Raw genomic sequence first — 18303 nt, forward strand, 5'->3', positions numbered from 1 at the left:
CTATAGCAGATGTGTTGCATCTTCACAAGTGTCTTATACTAAGAGCACTACAACAAATAACAAATCAGCACAGTGGCACTGGTTTGATGAAATATTTTATTTGAATCCTTCAAGGTTTCTCATGGTTTAAGAGGATTTTTAAGAACAGCTGTGCTTGTGTTCATAATACGCACACATACACACACTCATTGGTCTCACATACGTTCCTTTAGCGCACATCCCCATCGGCATGGGTGCACAAAGATAAAAAGCATGAATTCAGTTCACAACTATGCTATATAAACAGCTTTAAATGTTGTTTTAAATGAGACCAGCATTAGCTTTATGTAATTTTTTTTATTTTTTTTTTTTATTTTTGGCCTCTGCTGTGATCCCGAGTCATCAAGTAGTTTTTACTTAAGTCCTATGTGTATGTTTTGCGTATGTAGTGTTAAATCTGTAAGTGTACAGACATGCTTATGTGTGTCTGTCTGTTCTGGATCATGTTTCAATAATTGAGAGGCCCCTCTTACTGACTAAAGAGCAGAAGTACAGTTATCTCACTGAGAATTAATTACATGGATACTCCTCTCCAAGTCATAGATTGTCACTGATATACTGGAATGTTCTTCTATTAGCTACTAGCATGCCTATGCAATATCTATAATGTTAATATAGAACATCTTAAAAGCCTAACTAACCTTGTCATTATGGAAACCTTGAGTTAATTTTGTTCTCTAGAAAAGGTAATTCGCTGCAGGTTTTCACTCTTGCTTTCTGCTTGACCCTGTAAAATATCACAATTTTGTTTCAAAGGCACAAATTCAGCCTGAAGAAATAACAGCAGGTTGGTTAGATCCTGTCTGCATTTTGGCCTTTCTCTTTTGTTTTTGAGGTGATCCTGGGTACCACCCAAGTCACAGTGAGTATGTTTAAAGCTAAATATAATTGACAAGGGCTGACACTTGAATGACAGGGTTGTAAAGAAACCAATAAATCACTGGCCACTGCTACAAAAACACCTTTCAAGCAGAGGCAGAATTCACTCAGAGCTTGTGGTGGTTTAGTATGTACCCAGTAGTTACCCAGTGTGAGGCAGGGGATTTAAGTCAAAACATGCATTTATGAACAATTTCTTTCAGTGTCTCTTCCCTCAGCTTTATAAGCTGACACAAGGTAAGGCTGCCGTGCCCTGTAAAGAGTATACGATGACGCTTGGTATTGTTTGTCAGTACAAGAAGTTATGGTGACTTTTTTTAAATACCTGAATTCTTAATTAAAGAAATAGACTTTCACACAGGTTTTGTGAAAAGATTCAACTTATGTTCCTTTGAATATATCCCTGTTTGCTGTATTTTCAGCTAATTTATCATCATGTTGTAACACATTATGTACAAGAGCTAAGTGTGGCTACTCTAAGGACTATCTAATACGCAAGTATTTAGTTTAGTGCACCAAGAGTGTGTTTAGCAAATGTGCACATGGGCAGACTCTCAAAAAACCCCAAAGCTGCAGTGTCCTTTACGTCTAGAATGAACTCTGTCCCAAAACAGTGCAAATATTTAAAAGGCTGGTACATATTCTGAGAATTAACATTGTTTATTGGCTCAAGCCATAGCGTCTGACCTTTACATGCTGCCTACAGTTGGAGCTGTAGTGTTAGTACTAACTCTGGGCTATAGTGCATTCTTGCACATTTAGATGCAGCACCATCATACCCCTGTAGTCCATTCTCACATGAAGTAGGGGTGATGAATAGAAAGATCTAATCAGGAACTAACAGTTATTACATTTTCTAGATGACTGTATAGCTTATATATGGCAGGATATCAGATTAAATTGCAGTTTAAATAACCCCTAGGTTGAGAAAGCCTGACCAGATCTGATAAGTGAAAGCTAAGCTGAGTGCACTGCTGTCCCCTAGTGGACGTAGTAAAGCCAGTAGACTAGGTTGAAGAAAGTGTAGGTGATGGGAAAGATGACACGAGACCACTTGTCGATGGCATTCACATCTGTCAGGTCTGGAATTTTCACCTTAAGCTGAGAGGCCCGCTTCCTCAAGCGACTCTTCTTGTGCTTGATTGGCCGTTCAAGGGAAGCAGTCGGCCGGCCATAAAGGTCACAGCCTGTGAGGGGCTTGCGGTATTGGATGCTGGCACTGTCATAAGAGAACATGGTATTCCGAGGGTCACCAAGACCACCGAGCATCTCAGCCCCAGTGAGGCGCAGGTCAAGATTGGTAAGGGGAATGTTTCCATGGGCATCCACCTGAGAGAAAGAAAGATGGAGAGGTGGGGTTTAAGATAGGAATACCGTATGAATATATGGCACTACGTTTAAAATGACACCAGGTCTTAGATCTGTCCACCTGGATTTTGTTGCTCTCAAGTCTACTCTTCTCGTTGTTGCTCTTAGCTGCTTTTTCTGCCACTTTCTTCTGTAGGTGAGGACCTCGGCCGAAGAAAATGTAGTTAACAAATGCATACTCAAGCAGGGCCAAGAACACGAAGACAAAGCAGCCCATTAGATATATATCTATGGCTTTTACATAGGGGATCTTGGGTAGCGTCTCTCGTAGATGGGTGTTGATGGTGGTCATGGTCAGTACAGTAGTGATTCCTATAGAGATACAGCAAGACTAAATATAACTCAAATGAGGTTATAAAAGGGAATAAATGGGAATAATACAATAATGTAATTATCATTTAGTCATCAGGTACTTACAGCATCTGAATTCATTAACGTGATTTATGTGATTAATGCGGCATGGTATGTACAAATATAGTACCAAGCCATGTGTCGTATTCATACACACACCTACACATACACATGTGCACACACCTAGAGCTACCCGTGCTGCAGAAGCATCATAGTTAATCCAGAAGGAGACCCAGGACAGGATGGTGATCAAGTTTGAGGGCATGTAGGTTTGCAGGATAAAATATCCAATGTTTCTCTTCAGCTTAAAGCTCAGGGACAGACGAGGGTATGACCCTGAAAGGGTGGAGATGAGAGCAATGTCCATGGGGCCTCTCTTAGCAAACACATTCTGACATGTTTTTGTACTGTCTAGATATTTTTAAATCCAAACATTTGCTGGTCAACTGCTGTAACAACATAGTTTGCTACCAAACCAGGAAATCAATTACACAGTAATAATAGTTAATTGTAGTAACACTAACAAAATTTCTGTTTTGGCTCTGTATTTCATCCAGCACATTGGACATTTTCTAACTGTACATTATTTAGATAAATAAGTTAGTTTTATTGTCATGTACACCTGTACTATTGTCCTCCATTGATCTTTCTACTTTACTGCAACATAGAAAAAAAACAAATGAAAGTAGCTTTCATCAGTTCTAATTTTTCATCTGATTTCTTTTAAAGAAGATACTTAAATACAGTAAATACTATACAGACTGTGTCCCATTTATTTCAGTGCAAAATACTTAAAAAAAAAAAAAAAAATAGAAGAGAGTAGAGTTTTTAAGCAAAGAAGTTGACCGCTGTCAGATGTGCTATACCTGTTGCAAACACCACCTTCTTAGATAAAGTTTTATAGTCAATGATGGAGAACTGCGGCAACTCAATGTTGTCTACTCCAGTCACCGAACTTCCCTCCTGCCAATAAAACTCAATGTCATCTGTAGTATACCCATCTGAGAGAGAGAGAGAGAGAGAGAATATTGCAACTGAGACAATTAAAAAGCTGTTGAGAATATAAGAAAGATGTTATAAAGTCATACATATAAAGGGTGGGATATTAGACAACTTTCGATTTTTTTTTTACTTACGAATTAATAAAGAATTAATCTGCAAAAACAACTTTTGCTATAGCAGCAAATATATTACAAACAGTAGGGACTGACAGTGTACACATTTGACAGGTAAAATAGCCAATGGGTGGATGATTAAGCCAGGTGTACCTAATAAAATCAACTCAGAGTATATTGTCCAGTCACTGCTCATATAATTTTTCATTGCAGAGCAAAGACGAGAGAGGTGCCAGCCACCCGTTCCCACACTTTCTTGTCTAGGCACTAAATCAGTTTGTGATTGCACAGTGCTGAAATAGTGCGAACAGCTCAGTGAGAACTCCTCATTTAGACTAAACTGACAGGATTTTCCCTCCCTGCAGATTTCTGCTACTTCTCTAAAAAGGAACACATCAGAGTTTAATCACAGAACAGAGAATTGTTGTTTCTTCATCTTCTGCATGCAGGAGCGTCATAGGAATCATTCATAGACATGGATTATTTCTTTTTGCACTTAAATGTGACCTTAAAATACTTAAAAGACACATAATAACAGAGCATAAGTTACTTTAATACCTTAAAAAGATATTTAAAAAAAATATATATATACATCATAAAAAAATAAAGGTTTTGTCAGACTAACCCTAGATATATGATATATGGGGTATATATGTAGCAAATATCACCTTCTTGGACAAAGTTCTGAAGTTTTATAGTGAATTGTGGATGTATCACATGTTGCTTAAAAGAAGGCTAACAGACAGTTTAAATACAATGTGTTTAGTGTCCTGCTCCGCTTTGTGTCTCTAAGTTCTGACAAGACAGCAGCCTCACAACTGTCTACAAACAGCAAATTACAACCACTGTCCAGTGGGCAAGCAACATGAAAGTAATGGGATGAGAGAGATCTCAGTTAGCACAGTTCCGCTAAATCCAGGGTAATGGCGTATTATACTAAAATAAGTGTAAGAAGAAGACTATATTCATATTAAAAAAATCTGTGCTTCCCCTGTTAGAGTGGCTAAACACTGTGCTATTTGTTCTTTAAAATAAAGAAAATGAGACTGTATTTTCTTTTCCCAGATTTGGTTAGCAGACAGAGCATACAAAGTAACTTCCTTGCTCATTTTGGTACAGCCGACTCAGTCATACAGAATAAGAAGCAAGAAATAAGAACCAGCTTTAAGGCTGATCTTGGATAGGGGCAGGGATAATGAATGCTGATTGAATGGACACTCTGCACTGCATTCCATGACTGTCTGGAAATCATGGGCAGCACAGGAAACTTGGGAAGAACACAGGTAGAGCCTTTTATGAATACCAGAGTACTATGTGGGGATCCTCTGCATTAGTGTAGCCACATACCTGAGCTATGACTTTCTAATAAAAGCCTAGGTACTGATTCACTGCATCCTCAACACGGCTCAACATTTTGGGAAGTTTGTTCAGCCTAAGAGATTTTCTAGCCCATTCTATTATGCTTTCTCTTCTTTGTTGTATAACAGCCCTTAAAGTCAAAAAAGTTTTACAAAAGTTTTACAAGTGATTTGGCTATTCTTTAACAGAGTAAAGCACTAGTTCAGTCTAGCTAAAAGTATGTGGACAGCTGACCGTCACACTCATATGTGGTTCTCCCCAAACTGTTGCCACAAAATTGGAAGTACACAATTGTACAGGATGCCTCTGTATGCTGTAGCATTACAATTTCCCTGCACTGGAAGTGGTCTGCATTGGAAATGGTCTGCAAAGAGCCCAGAACACTGAACACCTTTGGGATGAATTAGAACATCGACATGCCCCAGGCCTGCAAGTCTAGCATCAGCGCCTGACTTCATTAATGCGCTTGTAGATGAATGGGCAAATCCTCATAGCCATGCTCCAAAATCTAGTGGAAAGTCTTCCCAGAAGAGTGGAGGTTATTATAACAGCAAAGGAGGACTAACTCTGAAATGGGATGTTCAAAAAACACATATGTGTGTGACAGTCAGGTGTTTCCCAAACCTATGTCCATATACTGTACGTAGTGTAGTTCAACATGCTGAACAAATGTGGGTATCTGCTCAACAGACATGAAATTATAACTCATAATTCATTTGTAGCATTTCATTTTTTTTTAAACTGTAGATTTTACATGTCCAATTTAATGTTATTTTCTAAACAGTAGTTCAAAATAAAAATATAGATTCATTGTAAATATTTTAGGAGCAGTATGGAAAACTAGGCCGACGTCCTTAACGTAAACACCATAAAAGCATAAAGAAAGAAAGAGAAAAAGGAAAGATCTTGCCTCAATCTTGGCTGTGAAGTTAATTATTGATGAGGAGCATCAGCTAGTTATTTTTAACATGTTCACTGAGTTATTTACTGGACTCACTATTACAGAAGGATTTGAAACACTCAGACATGTATTACAGTGCAACCAAGATTTTATATAAATTTTGTCTATTTAAAAAGTGAAAAGTGTACATTTTAGATTTCCAAACATAGATTTCCCAAAAAAAAAGTATGTTGTTAACCAAAGTTACATATTATGTTATAGACCGCTTTTCAGATAAAAACGTGTAAGTTATATGTAACAGTACATATTATAAATTATACTGTATAGTGTATACCCAGTGTTTGGTCAAACAAAGGAATCACACAGGTCTGCAGAAGAACTGTATCAAGAACCTTCAAGATGCTTGAAAGAAGTAGCTAATACCCTTATACATCTGCACAACAGTGAACATAAGAGAATTGATATGGTTTTAAATGGATGTCACACCAAATAACTTTTTTTTTTAACTGTTTACTGATTTAGAGCAAAATTTATGATACTCAGAGTTTTTTTTATTTTTGACACCACATTCATCTTACACACTTCTTTTTGTAATATGAGCATATTTAACATGGATCTCAATGAGGCCCGAAAAGCTTCTGAAGATTTCTGAAGACTGACTGGCACCACAACTGGCTGACAAGAGGTCATGTCTTCATATTAGCCTTTGTAGCTCATAGAGTGGAATATATTAGGATTGGGTTACTGTGAATATTTTGTGATGAGCATTAAACAGGACTTACAGCTCTCAATCTCCAGGGTGCAGTTCTGTTCATCCAGGGGGTACCTCCGCAGGTCCATCATACAGGCTGCTGTTGTAGTTATCCTAATCAAATAAACACCACTATATCTGAACACAATTCACAACTGAGCAAACAGTGGTCATCCACACAAAACCATTTTGAAGTGAAATGTTCCAGTGGTGAAGTTTTCTGTATTTCCTGATTGTGTTGTACTTCTACATAACATAACTGATAAATAGCATATAGGCATTGTTGACCTAACAATTATATTCACTTGATATAAATACTACCTCACACACTGATATAAATACCACCTCACCTCACTCCCTCATTTCAACAAATCACATTATTACTTGAGACTCAAACCTCACAGCCCTTCTCTCCACCCTCTGACTCCCCCTTTTCTGCACAATCTCCTGCTTTCCATCTCTCTTTCCTGTGCTGGTAATTGCCTTCACACCATCTCAGTCATTGCTGCCATCACACTAAAATATCACTAGTTAGATCTTAATTATTGTCTGCTTTAATTAACACTGCAGTAGACATTCAGCACATGATTCTTGCACATAGCAAAACTTAAGAACGGTCTCTTTTTTTAGAATTTCAGCCCCAGACAGCTCCAGATGCTTATGGGTATAAAATAAGCCATGCTGCTAGACACATAGCACAGAGACACACACACACACCTAGGTACCCACTCACACTAACAACGACAAATCTGTTATTCACCTGTATTGATTTGTTCAGTGGAACAGAGATAGTTATCTAATTACACGTAAGTACAGACAAACCATTGTAGTAGACAGTCAGTGTCTGCACCTCTAGTATCAAACCCAGATTTACTAAAGGTTTGCATGTATAAAATCATGTCCAAACTTGATAACACCTGCAAAAAATCGTGCAAGCTGATTTACTAACAGGACTTACCCAGGATTTCATCTTTCAAACAAAAATACATTAGTTTTGCATGTTGTTATGAATATTCTATCTGGCAAATTTTGACCTAAATTACAATATACAGAAGGTCTGTTTCAATGGATTAATTAAGCACACGCACTGTCATTTACTGCACCTAAGTGTCACTTAAGGATCACCAATTGTGTGTGCAAATTAATACACTTGAAGGGCAGGTATTTGTGAAACTGTAAGCAGGTAAGTGTGTTTCTCAAAATTGTTCCTCAGAGCTCTGAGTTTTTCACATCGCCTTCCTTCTGGTGCCCTGTGGCCTTGTGAATATGTGCCACTGGTGTAGTTGAGTGGTCTTTGCTCACCATACTGCACCCTTCACTACTGAGCTTGCGAAGATACCTGGACTCCACTAGCATGCATACAGGGGCAGGTGTGGGTTTCCCTCTAGTTCCCCTTGTATTTCTGCCAGGGTCTGCATCAGCCTTCAACCTTTTCAGGGCTCAAGGTCTCTGTCCAAGAAGGAATAAACTTCTTGTGTCAAAGTAGGAAACTTAATGGGGTCTCATATTGATGGCTTAGGACCAGGAAGTTTGTTCCTTCTTGAACAAAAGTGTGTATTAAAAGGTAGACCCTATAGTTCAGAACAAGGGGTTCTACTCAACATATTGTACTTACTTGCTCGGAAGAAGTACAGTGGCTTCTATCTGATTCTAGACTAGACAGGGCTGAACTAGTTTCATGCTGAACCTAGAAAAGAGTTCCCTAACAGCCAAACAGGCCACAATTTGTTGGCTTGATAATAGATTGATTGAGAATGAGAGCCACTCTGTCATCCCAGTGTATGGCAGATATTATTGTGGTTGCTGTATTTAATCCAGATAGGTTGCTATGTGTAGTACCAGCTCCTGTTAAGGACACTAGGTGCACTGACTGCAGCCGCAGTGGTAGTTCCCTTGGGTCTCTTGGAATTAAGGGGCCTGCAGAAGTGGGTTATCAGCCTGCAGCTAGACTCCAAACATCCTCGTCTCAGCAAGACGAGCACAAGTTCTAACTCAGTGGAGACACAAAGCTTTCTCACAAAAAAGGAACAGGGGACATGTAGAACCCTTGTGTGAGATTAAAACACATCAACAAGCTGGAACTGAGGGATGTCGATCTGCCCCTCAAATTCTTCTTACTAGTTGGAATATATGATAAACAATATATAACTGGTTGTGATGGTCTGTTACATAAATCTGCACTTGTGGGTTTAGTCCTCATGCAATGAATTGAAGGTTGAGAACTGCAACCAGTCTGGAAAACACTCATGAAAACAAGAACATGGATCTTGCATGTTCTCAGGTGGAAACAGTTCCACAAATGGTGTGCACCCCACTATGTGATTCCAGTGTACTGCCCAGTTCCATGAGGTTTAACACCTGACCATCACAAAAACCATGGGCATTAACACAGAGTTGGTCCCCTTTTGCTGTTATAACAGCCTCCACTCTTCCGGGAAGGCTTTCCACTAGATTTTGAAGCTTGAGGTAAGTGTCAAGTGAGAAGTCCTGGTGCATGGGCAGTGTTCCAATTCATCCCAAAGGTGTTCAGTGAGGTTGAGGTCATACCATGTCTTCATGAACCTCACTTTGTGCAAAGCAGCATTGTCATGATGGAACAGGTTTGGGCCCCTTCCAGTGAAGGGAAATTTTAAAGCTGCAGTATACAAAGACATTCTAAATAATTGTTTGCTTCCAACTTTCTTGCAATAGTTTGGGGAAAGCCCACATATGGGTGTGATGGTCAGGTGTCCACATACTTTTGGCCATATAGTGGTTAAGGCACTGGGTTACTGATCAGAAGGTTGGGGGTTCAAGCCACAACACCACCAAGCTGCCACTGTTGCGCAAGACCCTTAACCCTATCTGCTCCAGGGGCACTGTATCATGGCTGACCTCAACTTCCTAAGAAGCTAAGATATGCAAAGAGAAGAATTTTGTTGTACTGTAATGTATATGTGACAAATAAAGACTTTCTTTCTGTCTTTCTTTCTTTCTTATCTTCAAGATTTGACAACATGCTTGCATGTTTGAGGCCAACACCATTCAAAGAACCTGTGAAAAGATTTTCATTCACATTTTCATTCACATGGTAGTCATTACTTTAAGCACAGAACCTACTCTAGTATGCACTCTTTTATTTTGTATTCATATCATATTTTGAATGGTTAGCACCTTAATGACTTTGTCATTATACATGACACACAATTACACCAACCTGTGGCAAGTTTCAGTTTACTTTTCCAGGAAATCTGTTTGAAATTTAAATTTCCAATGGAGAACAGCTTAGCACATGCAAAAACCTCAGTTAAATATTGTTCCATCCTCCTACTTTATGTGTGATGTAATTTATGCAATTATTATTTTTCGAACTACCCCAACATGCCCGCTAACTGCATCTGCAATCCAACAGCTTGCACAAATGAGCACTTTTTAGAAATCTGATATGATCAAAAAACTGTTGAGGGGACAAAAACGAGGCAAATGTAGAGGACAATGTAAAGGTCAGGAATACAAATTATTAGAGAATATTTTTTATCACATTCACAATGGGAAATCACACTTCTGAACTGATCATTTTTTTCAGTATTAATATCTCAACAAATGCTATTTGACAATTTTTTGGTAATGAGAAAATGGCTGTGAAATTGAACAGAAGCTAAATATACTAATGCTATAAATTAAATTTGACTTATTTTTGTTGTCCTTAGGATATGCAAACTTGTATTTAACTACATACATACTACAAAAAACTGTATTTAACTACATCTGACATGAGCAGCTTGAAGAGCGCTTGCTTAAGTAGGGCAACGACAGCTTCATCTATCATCAGTATACAGGAACTGTACAAACTCTATATGACTCACACTGCCTAACTCCAGAAATGCAAAATTAGGAAACCCAGGGGAATACTGCTTGCCCCAGAACACGCACACACATATACAAACACCACAAACAGAGAAATAAAGAGGCACTAACATGAATACTGGAAATAACTGACCTGGACACATCCAGTACACTGTTTTTTTCAATAAACCTCATACACTAACCTGAGGCCATAGAGCACAGTTCCATCTGGATGCAGCCGAATCATGCGGTTCTTGACGGTGACACCATGAACGAAAGATTTCTTGTCATTTATGAAGTAAGTGTCAGGCACCCAGAGTTGATCAGCCACTCGGTTATCCAGTGTCAAGTTCAGAGGAATCCCCGTGTAGGACAGGCGTTTATCACGCCATGATTGCTGGAAATACATGGTGATGGTGTAGTCCTGTAGCAAAGGCACACATTTTATATCATATATTTTTTCAATCCAAGGTTTCAAGGTATTTTGTGTTTTGTTCTTACATCAGCCCAACTCCCCTATGGATTTATAGATTTATAAAAGACACAAACAGAGATAGAAAGTAGCCCACATTGGTGCTCACTGTTTGCAGGACACTTAAGCTCCTTAGACAACCAGTCAATTTTCACACATATCTGAGCCCCAATAATTGATCTGTCTTATCCTTGAATTTTAAAGACATTGAAGCCCAGGCACATTAGCTCAGATCTGGAACACATCTGAAACATATGCTTCATTCAGTGATTATCAAATGTCAGCTTGACTAACACAGGATCTAATTTATTTTATAATTTGCATAATAATTTGCATATTTTAGCCACTAGCATTAATGGCTTCTCACTGTTCTAATGCAGGCTGTTCTTGATTTTAAATACATATGCCTCCATGTATAATCCTCTTGTAATACTTTTTAATGTTTCCATCACAGTGTTCTGGAAAAAAGTCTCCCAATCAGGGTTCCTGCCCTTTAGCAACATTTGTCTTTGCCAATGTCAAGTCTTGATTTTATATTTTATTCTAAACTGGAAAAAAAGAGGATTAAAAATAAATGGAGATCATGGAGATCATTTGTGAAGTGCATCCAGGTCTCTAAGCATGGCCCAAGGGGAAGTTTCTAAATGCACTTGAAATGTTTCAACTGACTGCTGCTGATCTTGAGAGGAAGCTCCTGCACTCCCTCCTCATTCGCCTTATCTGTTCTGCAACACACACACACAACACACAACACACACACACACACAATACAGTCTAAGCTGCAGTTTACAAAGATGCTTATACCAGCAGTTCAGAGCACGCCTTGGGGAAACAAAGTTTCTGGAAACTTTCTGATTGTTGGATTTTTTCATGTAGGGCACCTGAAATAGTTCAAGGTTGCATTGCATTGCCATGTAAGCAGTGGTTCAATGCCTTCTTGCATCATACAGTAAAGCCTCATGTTCACTATTAAGACACCACTATGAGAAATAGCCAAAACATTTAGCCTATTATCCCAAACTACGGACAATGAGACATATTAGTATAGGTGATCCACTCTACATCACTCTACTCCACATCACCCCAGTGTGTAGCAGACAGTATTATGCTTGCTAGTCAGATCCAGCTAGATCTGCTTGCATCTAAGCTCCTCAGGTAGCTCCATCCATGGCCTCACGGAAACTAACTCATACGCCAGTGCTGTATAAGTGTATAATTGGTCTTATAATCTACTATACACCTTTCTTCCCCTACTGCTGATTCTCCCCATGTTGCACAGAACTCAGCAACTAGGCCACAGAGAGATTGTGATAAGCAGACTTGAGCAGATCTGCTGTTCCAAATGGACAGACAGATTTGGCTCCCCAAGATAGGTCCTGTGCCTGTGCGTTTGGTCCCTTGGAGTATATTACCAACTGAGGGCAGTGCAGGAAACACTCCTGAACGCAAGAACCCCTATTCTTATGCCCATAGGTGGAAGTAATTCTGCGAACTCTGTGCCCGATCCCTAAAGTATTAACCATTCTTCAGGGACTGATAGAAGGCCAGCAGCAAGTCCCCATCTACACTAAAGGTGTACATGGTGGCCATTGCTCAATGTCACAGTACCATGGATAGCATCTCCTTGGGGGCTTACAAAATTGTTTTGAACCTTTCTGAAGGGGGCAAGTGCCTTCATCTGCCACTAATCCCTAGGAGCTGAAAGTAGGATCTCCTTTTTGTGTTGGAGTCCCTTAAGGAATTCTGTTCAAAATCATAGCACCCAATTTTGCAAACCAATGTACTGACGCAGTGTTCCATGAAGGTGAAGCCACAGAGGAGTCCTTGTTGTGCCCAGTATGCACCAAACAGTAGTATTCAGGCCATCCAATCTTCATACCAACTATTTATTTGTAATAGAGGAAAAACATGAGGGGCTCCTTTGGAGGGTGGACATCATCATAGCCTATAGACAGGCTGGATGCCAGGCCCTAAAAAGACATGCCACTCCATGAGAAGCGTGTCCTCCTCATGGCCATTACGTAGAGATGTCCAACTCCAGGAAGTCTGCCCTTCTGCTACCCAGACATCACTGTGCAAGCTGTGAAAAATGATGTAAAAAAGTTACTTATAAATTAGCTGTTTTCGCCTAGATTAAGATTTTTTTCTAAAAATACAATTAGAGTGAATGCATGTTTATCTGACACAGATGTCTGATTAGAGTATTCCGGGTCATTCATGTGTTCAAGAATTGTATGCAACCACATAAATTCATCACAGGGTACTTGGGGTAGCAACCTTGCAAATAGTGCAGTGGACCTTTCCATAACCTAACTTCTCTGCAACCATCACAGTATAGACACCACACTCGTCTACTAGAAATAAGCAGAGAGTTACAGGTAAAGGGCCCAAGAGTGAGAAAAATACACATAGACAGAAGAACACAGAAAACAAAAATTTAAAGCTCTGTGGTCTTGTAGAGGGAGTAGACCAAAGACCAAAAGTATTGCAGAGGGAGTATACCAAAGTGTGCCAGAGATCCAATGTGCCAGAAGCCAAGTTCTGAAACAGCAGCATCATGCCATGTGTTAAGATTTGGTGCAAGCAGTGTACAATAACAAAGTCTGGATTATCTGAAGCTAGAACAGAGGAGACTACAAGAAAAGGTTTCAAAATGACTTTTGACCTTCTTAAAGTTGCAGTCAACAAATGATTCCTGTCAGTAGAAATGCTACTACTCTACTACTTTTAACAAAACTAAGAACCATGGCCTATTATTATTATTATTATTATTATTATTATTATTATTATTATTATTATTATTACAGGTCTCTGCATGTCATCCAGTCCCTTCAACTGATCCAGAATGCAGCTGCATTACTTGTTTTCAACATCCCATTGGTGCATTCCCTCCACTGGCATACGGTTGCTGCCCACATCAGATCTGACACACTGATGCTTGCCTACAAAGCCAAAAACAGACTAGCCCCAACCTACCTGAAGGCACTTATCAAACTCAGCTCTGCAACATGTTCCCTTTGAGCCTCTAGCATGGCTCAACTTGACCCACCATCACTCAAGATACGAGAAAGACATGCATCAAGACTCACTGCTGTACTATAAACAAACTTCCCCTGGCTGTCCAAACAGCTGAGACACTGACTATCTTCAAACAAACACTGAAGAAATACATCTTTACCAAGCACCTCATAGAGCACTAATTAAAAAAAAACCTTTACTTGTACTGTTTGTGTTGCTGTACAGAGAGAAGACAGAGCAGTGCTGAGAGAATTGCAGGTCTCCTTTGCCCTCTTGCCCAACTCCTACTGCAGTAGCACTTACTATCCACAAAAAGGGCCTTAGACTAAAAAAGCTTGAGAATTTGTCTTCATATCATCATTTATCATGGAGAAAGGGATATAAGGCTGGGAGCATTTCACATAGTCATAGAATCTGGATTTCTTGATGATGATAAAAGTACATTGTCTATTTACATTTTTTTGGAAGGGCCACATCAATTAACTTATCATTCAATATAGATAGAAAATGCTATGGTCTTCAAGGCAAATTAAAAGCTGACCTGTTTAGTGTGCCAGTATCAAAGAGCAAGTGAGCCAGTATCACTGGTATGCTTAAAATTCTTATAGTAAAATTTAGTAAGATGCTGTGAACATACTGTCCATTACCTTTACATCCTTTACAGTATGTTTCTACTCTTCCAGAGATAAGAAGCCAAGAACTTTATTTTGTACAGTATTCATTTTAAAGAAATATGAAATATATCAAATTAATTCAGCATAAGATTATATAAATAGGTAATAGGCATAGGACTATGGGACTTATATCATCATAAATATATATTGTGGTATGTAGTTTTAACCAGAACTAATCCAACTAATCATTTTATCAAATTGAAGACAAATCTATCCAAGGATCAGTTTCCTAAAGCATTTTTTTAAACATTTTTTTTTTTTAGAAAATAATATAAAGCATGTGCAGTCTATCATCAATCCACTGCTGTAGATGAACCCCTCTTCCTGGGTCCTCCCTGCAAAACCAACATTGACTCACTAAAATAACTAATGCATGACCTGCTTCATGGAAATGGCTCTGTTCAGACCGCTATCCATAATTCACTAAAAAAGTCTTTTCCATCATGCGATGATGTGGCACCTTGTCAGAACAGAAATTCACCTATGGCCTACACAGTGCAAGGGCCAGAGCACCACAGGGACCCACATGCAGCACTGGAGTAGCAGATGAGATACAGATGACTTAAATGTTTTTATGGCCATTGTTCCCAGGACAGCTGTACAATCCTGTCATCCCTAGGTTTTTATTATTGCAGATATTTATTTAGATGCTAAGTGTATATTAGAACAAATTCTACAATGTACATAAAAAAATTCTATGCTGCTATGTGTAACTGAAGTGTGTGCCATATGACGTAGAATATTACTGATCAGACGGCATATACTATTACTACAGAAATAAAACCAAACAATATAATACATTTTTTCCCCATCATATCATTAACAGCAGATACTTAAACACTAATGTAGGTCTTACAACACTACTACTACCACCAGCATCATCATAATCAAATTCTCATTAGCATTTTTAGGAGCATTTCATTCTTAAATCTCATATAGCCTAGTATTAGCTACAGATACCTCTGTGTGTATTTGTCAGAGTGTGTTATAGTTGAGTTTCAGCAACACTGAAATATTAGCTCTAAATCCAGAACAATATCAGGTATTTAAGCACATTGAAAACTAATTTAACTGTGATTTTACTCTATAGCTTATACCTGTGATTCATGTTTTGGAGCACTAATGATCTAGTTGTGCTGAACCCCAGAGACAGACTACACTATACAGCCACTATCATGTAGGCCTGACATTCCTCATCAACACACACACACACACACACACACAGATATAAATAAGTAAACAGAAACAAACTTCCTATCTTAGTAATCAAACAGGTATGAGCTGAGTATCTGTGTGCTACTTCGCTACTCACCATGTTCACCTCAGACACCATGTCGATACTGGAGATGTCAATACTCATCCCGACATCAACCGGAGGACCTGCACAACACAATCTATCAAATCTGTAACATCAAATCATCATTCCACACTGCACGATCACTTCCACCCACATGCACAGGGCTTTCACCTGTGCTAAACAAGTTCATTACCTCCAAAATCGGGCCTAAGCCGAATGTCGTAGCCTTTAAGCAGTTTGTCCACGGTGACTTTGACGTACGACATGTTGCTGGGCTCGTTAACCCTGCAGGAGAAGAAAGTGATGCTGGATCAAATCGTGGCAGAGAGCGCAGAGGCAGATGCATACATCTGCACACGTGTGTGTGTGTGTTTGTGTGTGTGTGTGTGTGTGTGTGAATACAGTGGCGAGTCTTACCTGTGTGAGATCGGAGTGCGGCCGAGTGTCACGGCCATCAGCACGGGCAGACACAGCAGCGCCGGACGCCAGCGCTCTCCAGCCCTCCACATCGCGCACAGACAGGGCGCTCGCGCCGTCCAACTTGCTCCGAAGCGATCCCGCAATCTCAAGCACGCAGCGATGCACGCACGACGACGTGACCAGCATAAATATGCAAAAAAAAAAAAAAAAGAAAAAAAAAGAAAAAGGCAAGCTTATCTAAAGAAGAGCGCAGCGGAGGAGAGGAGAGGAGAGAGTGCGCCAGAGCTGCTCCCGGGGCCGCCGGTGCTCAGGTCGTGGAGACGCAGCGCGAGCACTGTATCAGTATGCCGGTCAGATCCCATTGTTCCTGGCGCGGCGCAGCGTGCTCCAAGCGCTCCGGCTTCTCCGCACCTGCTTGAGCATGCAGAGAAACCCAGAAGTGCAGTAACCACCAGTTCGCCTGCTCGCTCGTCTAACCGTCACTCCTGTGCGAGGTGTCGCACGCCTCACTAAATGCGCATATTTTGGTTATTGCTGGAGCTGCACGAAGACGCTCCGCTCCGAGAGCTCTTTTCGCGCCATTTCTAAATTGGCCACGCGTCACGCGCCCACACATGAATAAATTACTCGTTAGAACCCCGGAAAACGAATTAAAATCTCACGCGCCGCCGGAAAAAAAGCATACATTAATAATGGTATGAATAATGAATGAGGAGAGATATTGGGCGCATTATTTCTGATAGGAGACGTGTAGGCTGCCGTGCAAGCAGTTTGCGAAGTGATATATGATGTATAAAAAGTAGCCTTTAATACATCCATTCGTAATTTATAGTCAAACAAAACAAGAAACATACAGATCTCAAAAAATGGATGGGGTTTAGCTCATAGGTGTTGAAATACTACTACTACTACTACTACTACTAATAATAATAATAATAATAACAATAACAATGACAATAATAATAATAATTAAAGCTGCAGTCAGCATTTTCGGGGCCCAAGCACCCAGACTCGGTGAGCCGCACACAGATGCGCTAAAATTGGTGCCTAAGCAATCACAGGAAAGTAGAGCCATAACTTTAGGTAAAGGGATTCAAGTATATAAAATATGGAAAACTATATAAAATATCAAAAAGCATTTGATAACTTTTATAAGGCATGAAACAAGTTTCAATGAATTTCAAACTGGCAAACAGGAAGTACTCTTGCAATTCAAAGGCTGATAAGCATTCACTTCAGCTTACCCTAGGGAATCATAGGAATGTGTTGCTTAGCCTCAGGTCATGGTCCTGAAGATGCCTACCAAGCTTTGTTTCAGTGCACAAAGTCATTGCTGAGATACAGCCTCACTTCCTTTTTGGCAGCTTTGCTGTCAGATTCGTTGTCCTAACCGTTTGGAGTATCAAAATTCTTTTGATAATTTTTATTTTAGGTTTACTCTGAAGATGACATATGCCAAATTTGGTGATGATTGGTCAAAATTTGTAGGAGGATTAGCAAAAAAACAGTTTTTGACAAAATCCAAGATGGCGGAAAATCTAATTAGGAAATTAAGGTCATAGGATGCATTGAATTCGCCTCAACCCAGAGAACCCAAGGATGCCTGGCTTTTAAATTTTGGACAAATGGTCCAAAAGTTATGACCATAAATATACTTGAAAGTTAGGCCAAAAATTGCCCCGATGGTGGTACTAGAGTGTTGGCAGCACTTGGCCCAGATTTGATCAGAATGTCCTGTAGACCCTCCCTAGTCAGGGTGCCAAATTTCACAACTTTTTACCAGATGGTTCTATGGGCTTCCATACACACGCTAGCCAGAAGAAGAAAAAGAAGA

The 18303-nt window shown here is 39.6% G+C and overlaps 1 protein-coding gene across 2 annotated transcripts; it reads right to left on the reverse strand.

Annotated features, from left to right (window-relative positions):
* Positions 1 to 79: 79 nt before the first annotated feature.
* gabrb1 (gamma-aminobutyric acid type A receptor subunit beta1) lies at positions 80 to 17182 on the reverse strand. Of its 2 annotated transcripts, XM_026936659.3 has the most exons (10): positions 16467 to 17182; positions 16243 to 16334; positions 16065 to 16132; positions 10792 to 11012; positions 6795 to 6877; positions 3504 to 3638; positions 2821 to 2973; positions 2528 to 2598; positions 2348 to 2416; positions 80 to 2247 (listed from the first exon to the last, which is right to left on the reverse strand). In XM_026936659.3, exons 1-10 carry the CDS (start codon positions 16556 to 16558, stop codon positions 1900 to 1902), a joined length of 1332 nt encoding a protein of 443 aa, XP_026792460.1. In that variant the 5' UTR covers positions 16559 to 17182; the 3' UTR covers positions 80 to 1899. The 2 variants fall into 2 exon arrangements, with proteins under 2 accessions (XP_026792460.1, XP_026792453.1); XM_026936652.3 differs by having other exon boundaries at positions 2348 to 2598; positions 16467 to 17179.
* Positions 17183 to 18303: the final 1121 nt, after the last annotated feature.

The sequence above is a fragment of the Pangasianodon hypophthalmus genome, chromosome 3 (genome assembly GCF_027358585.1).
Source record: "Pangasianodon hypophthalmus isolate fPanHyp1 chromosome 3, fPanHyp1.pri, whole genome shotgun sequence".
Lineage (NCBI taxonomy): Eukaryota > Metazoa > Chordata > Actinopteri > Siluriformes > Pangasiidae > Pangasianodon > Pangasianodon hypophthalmus.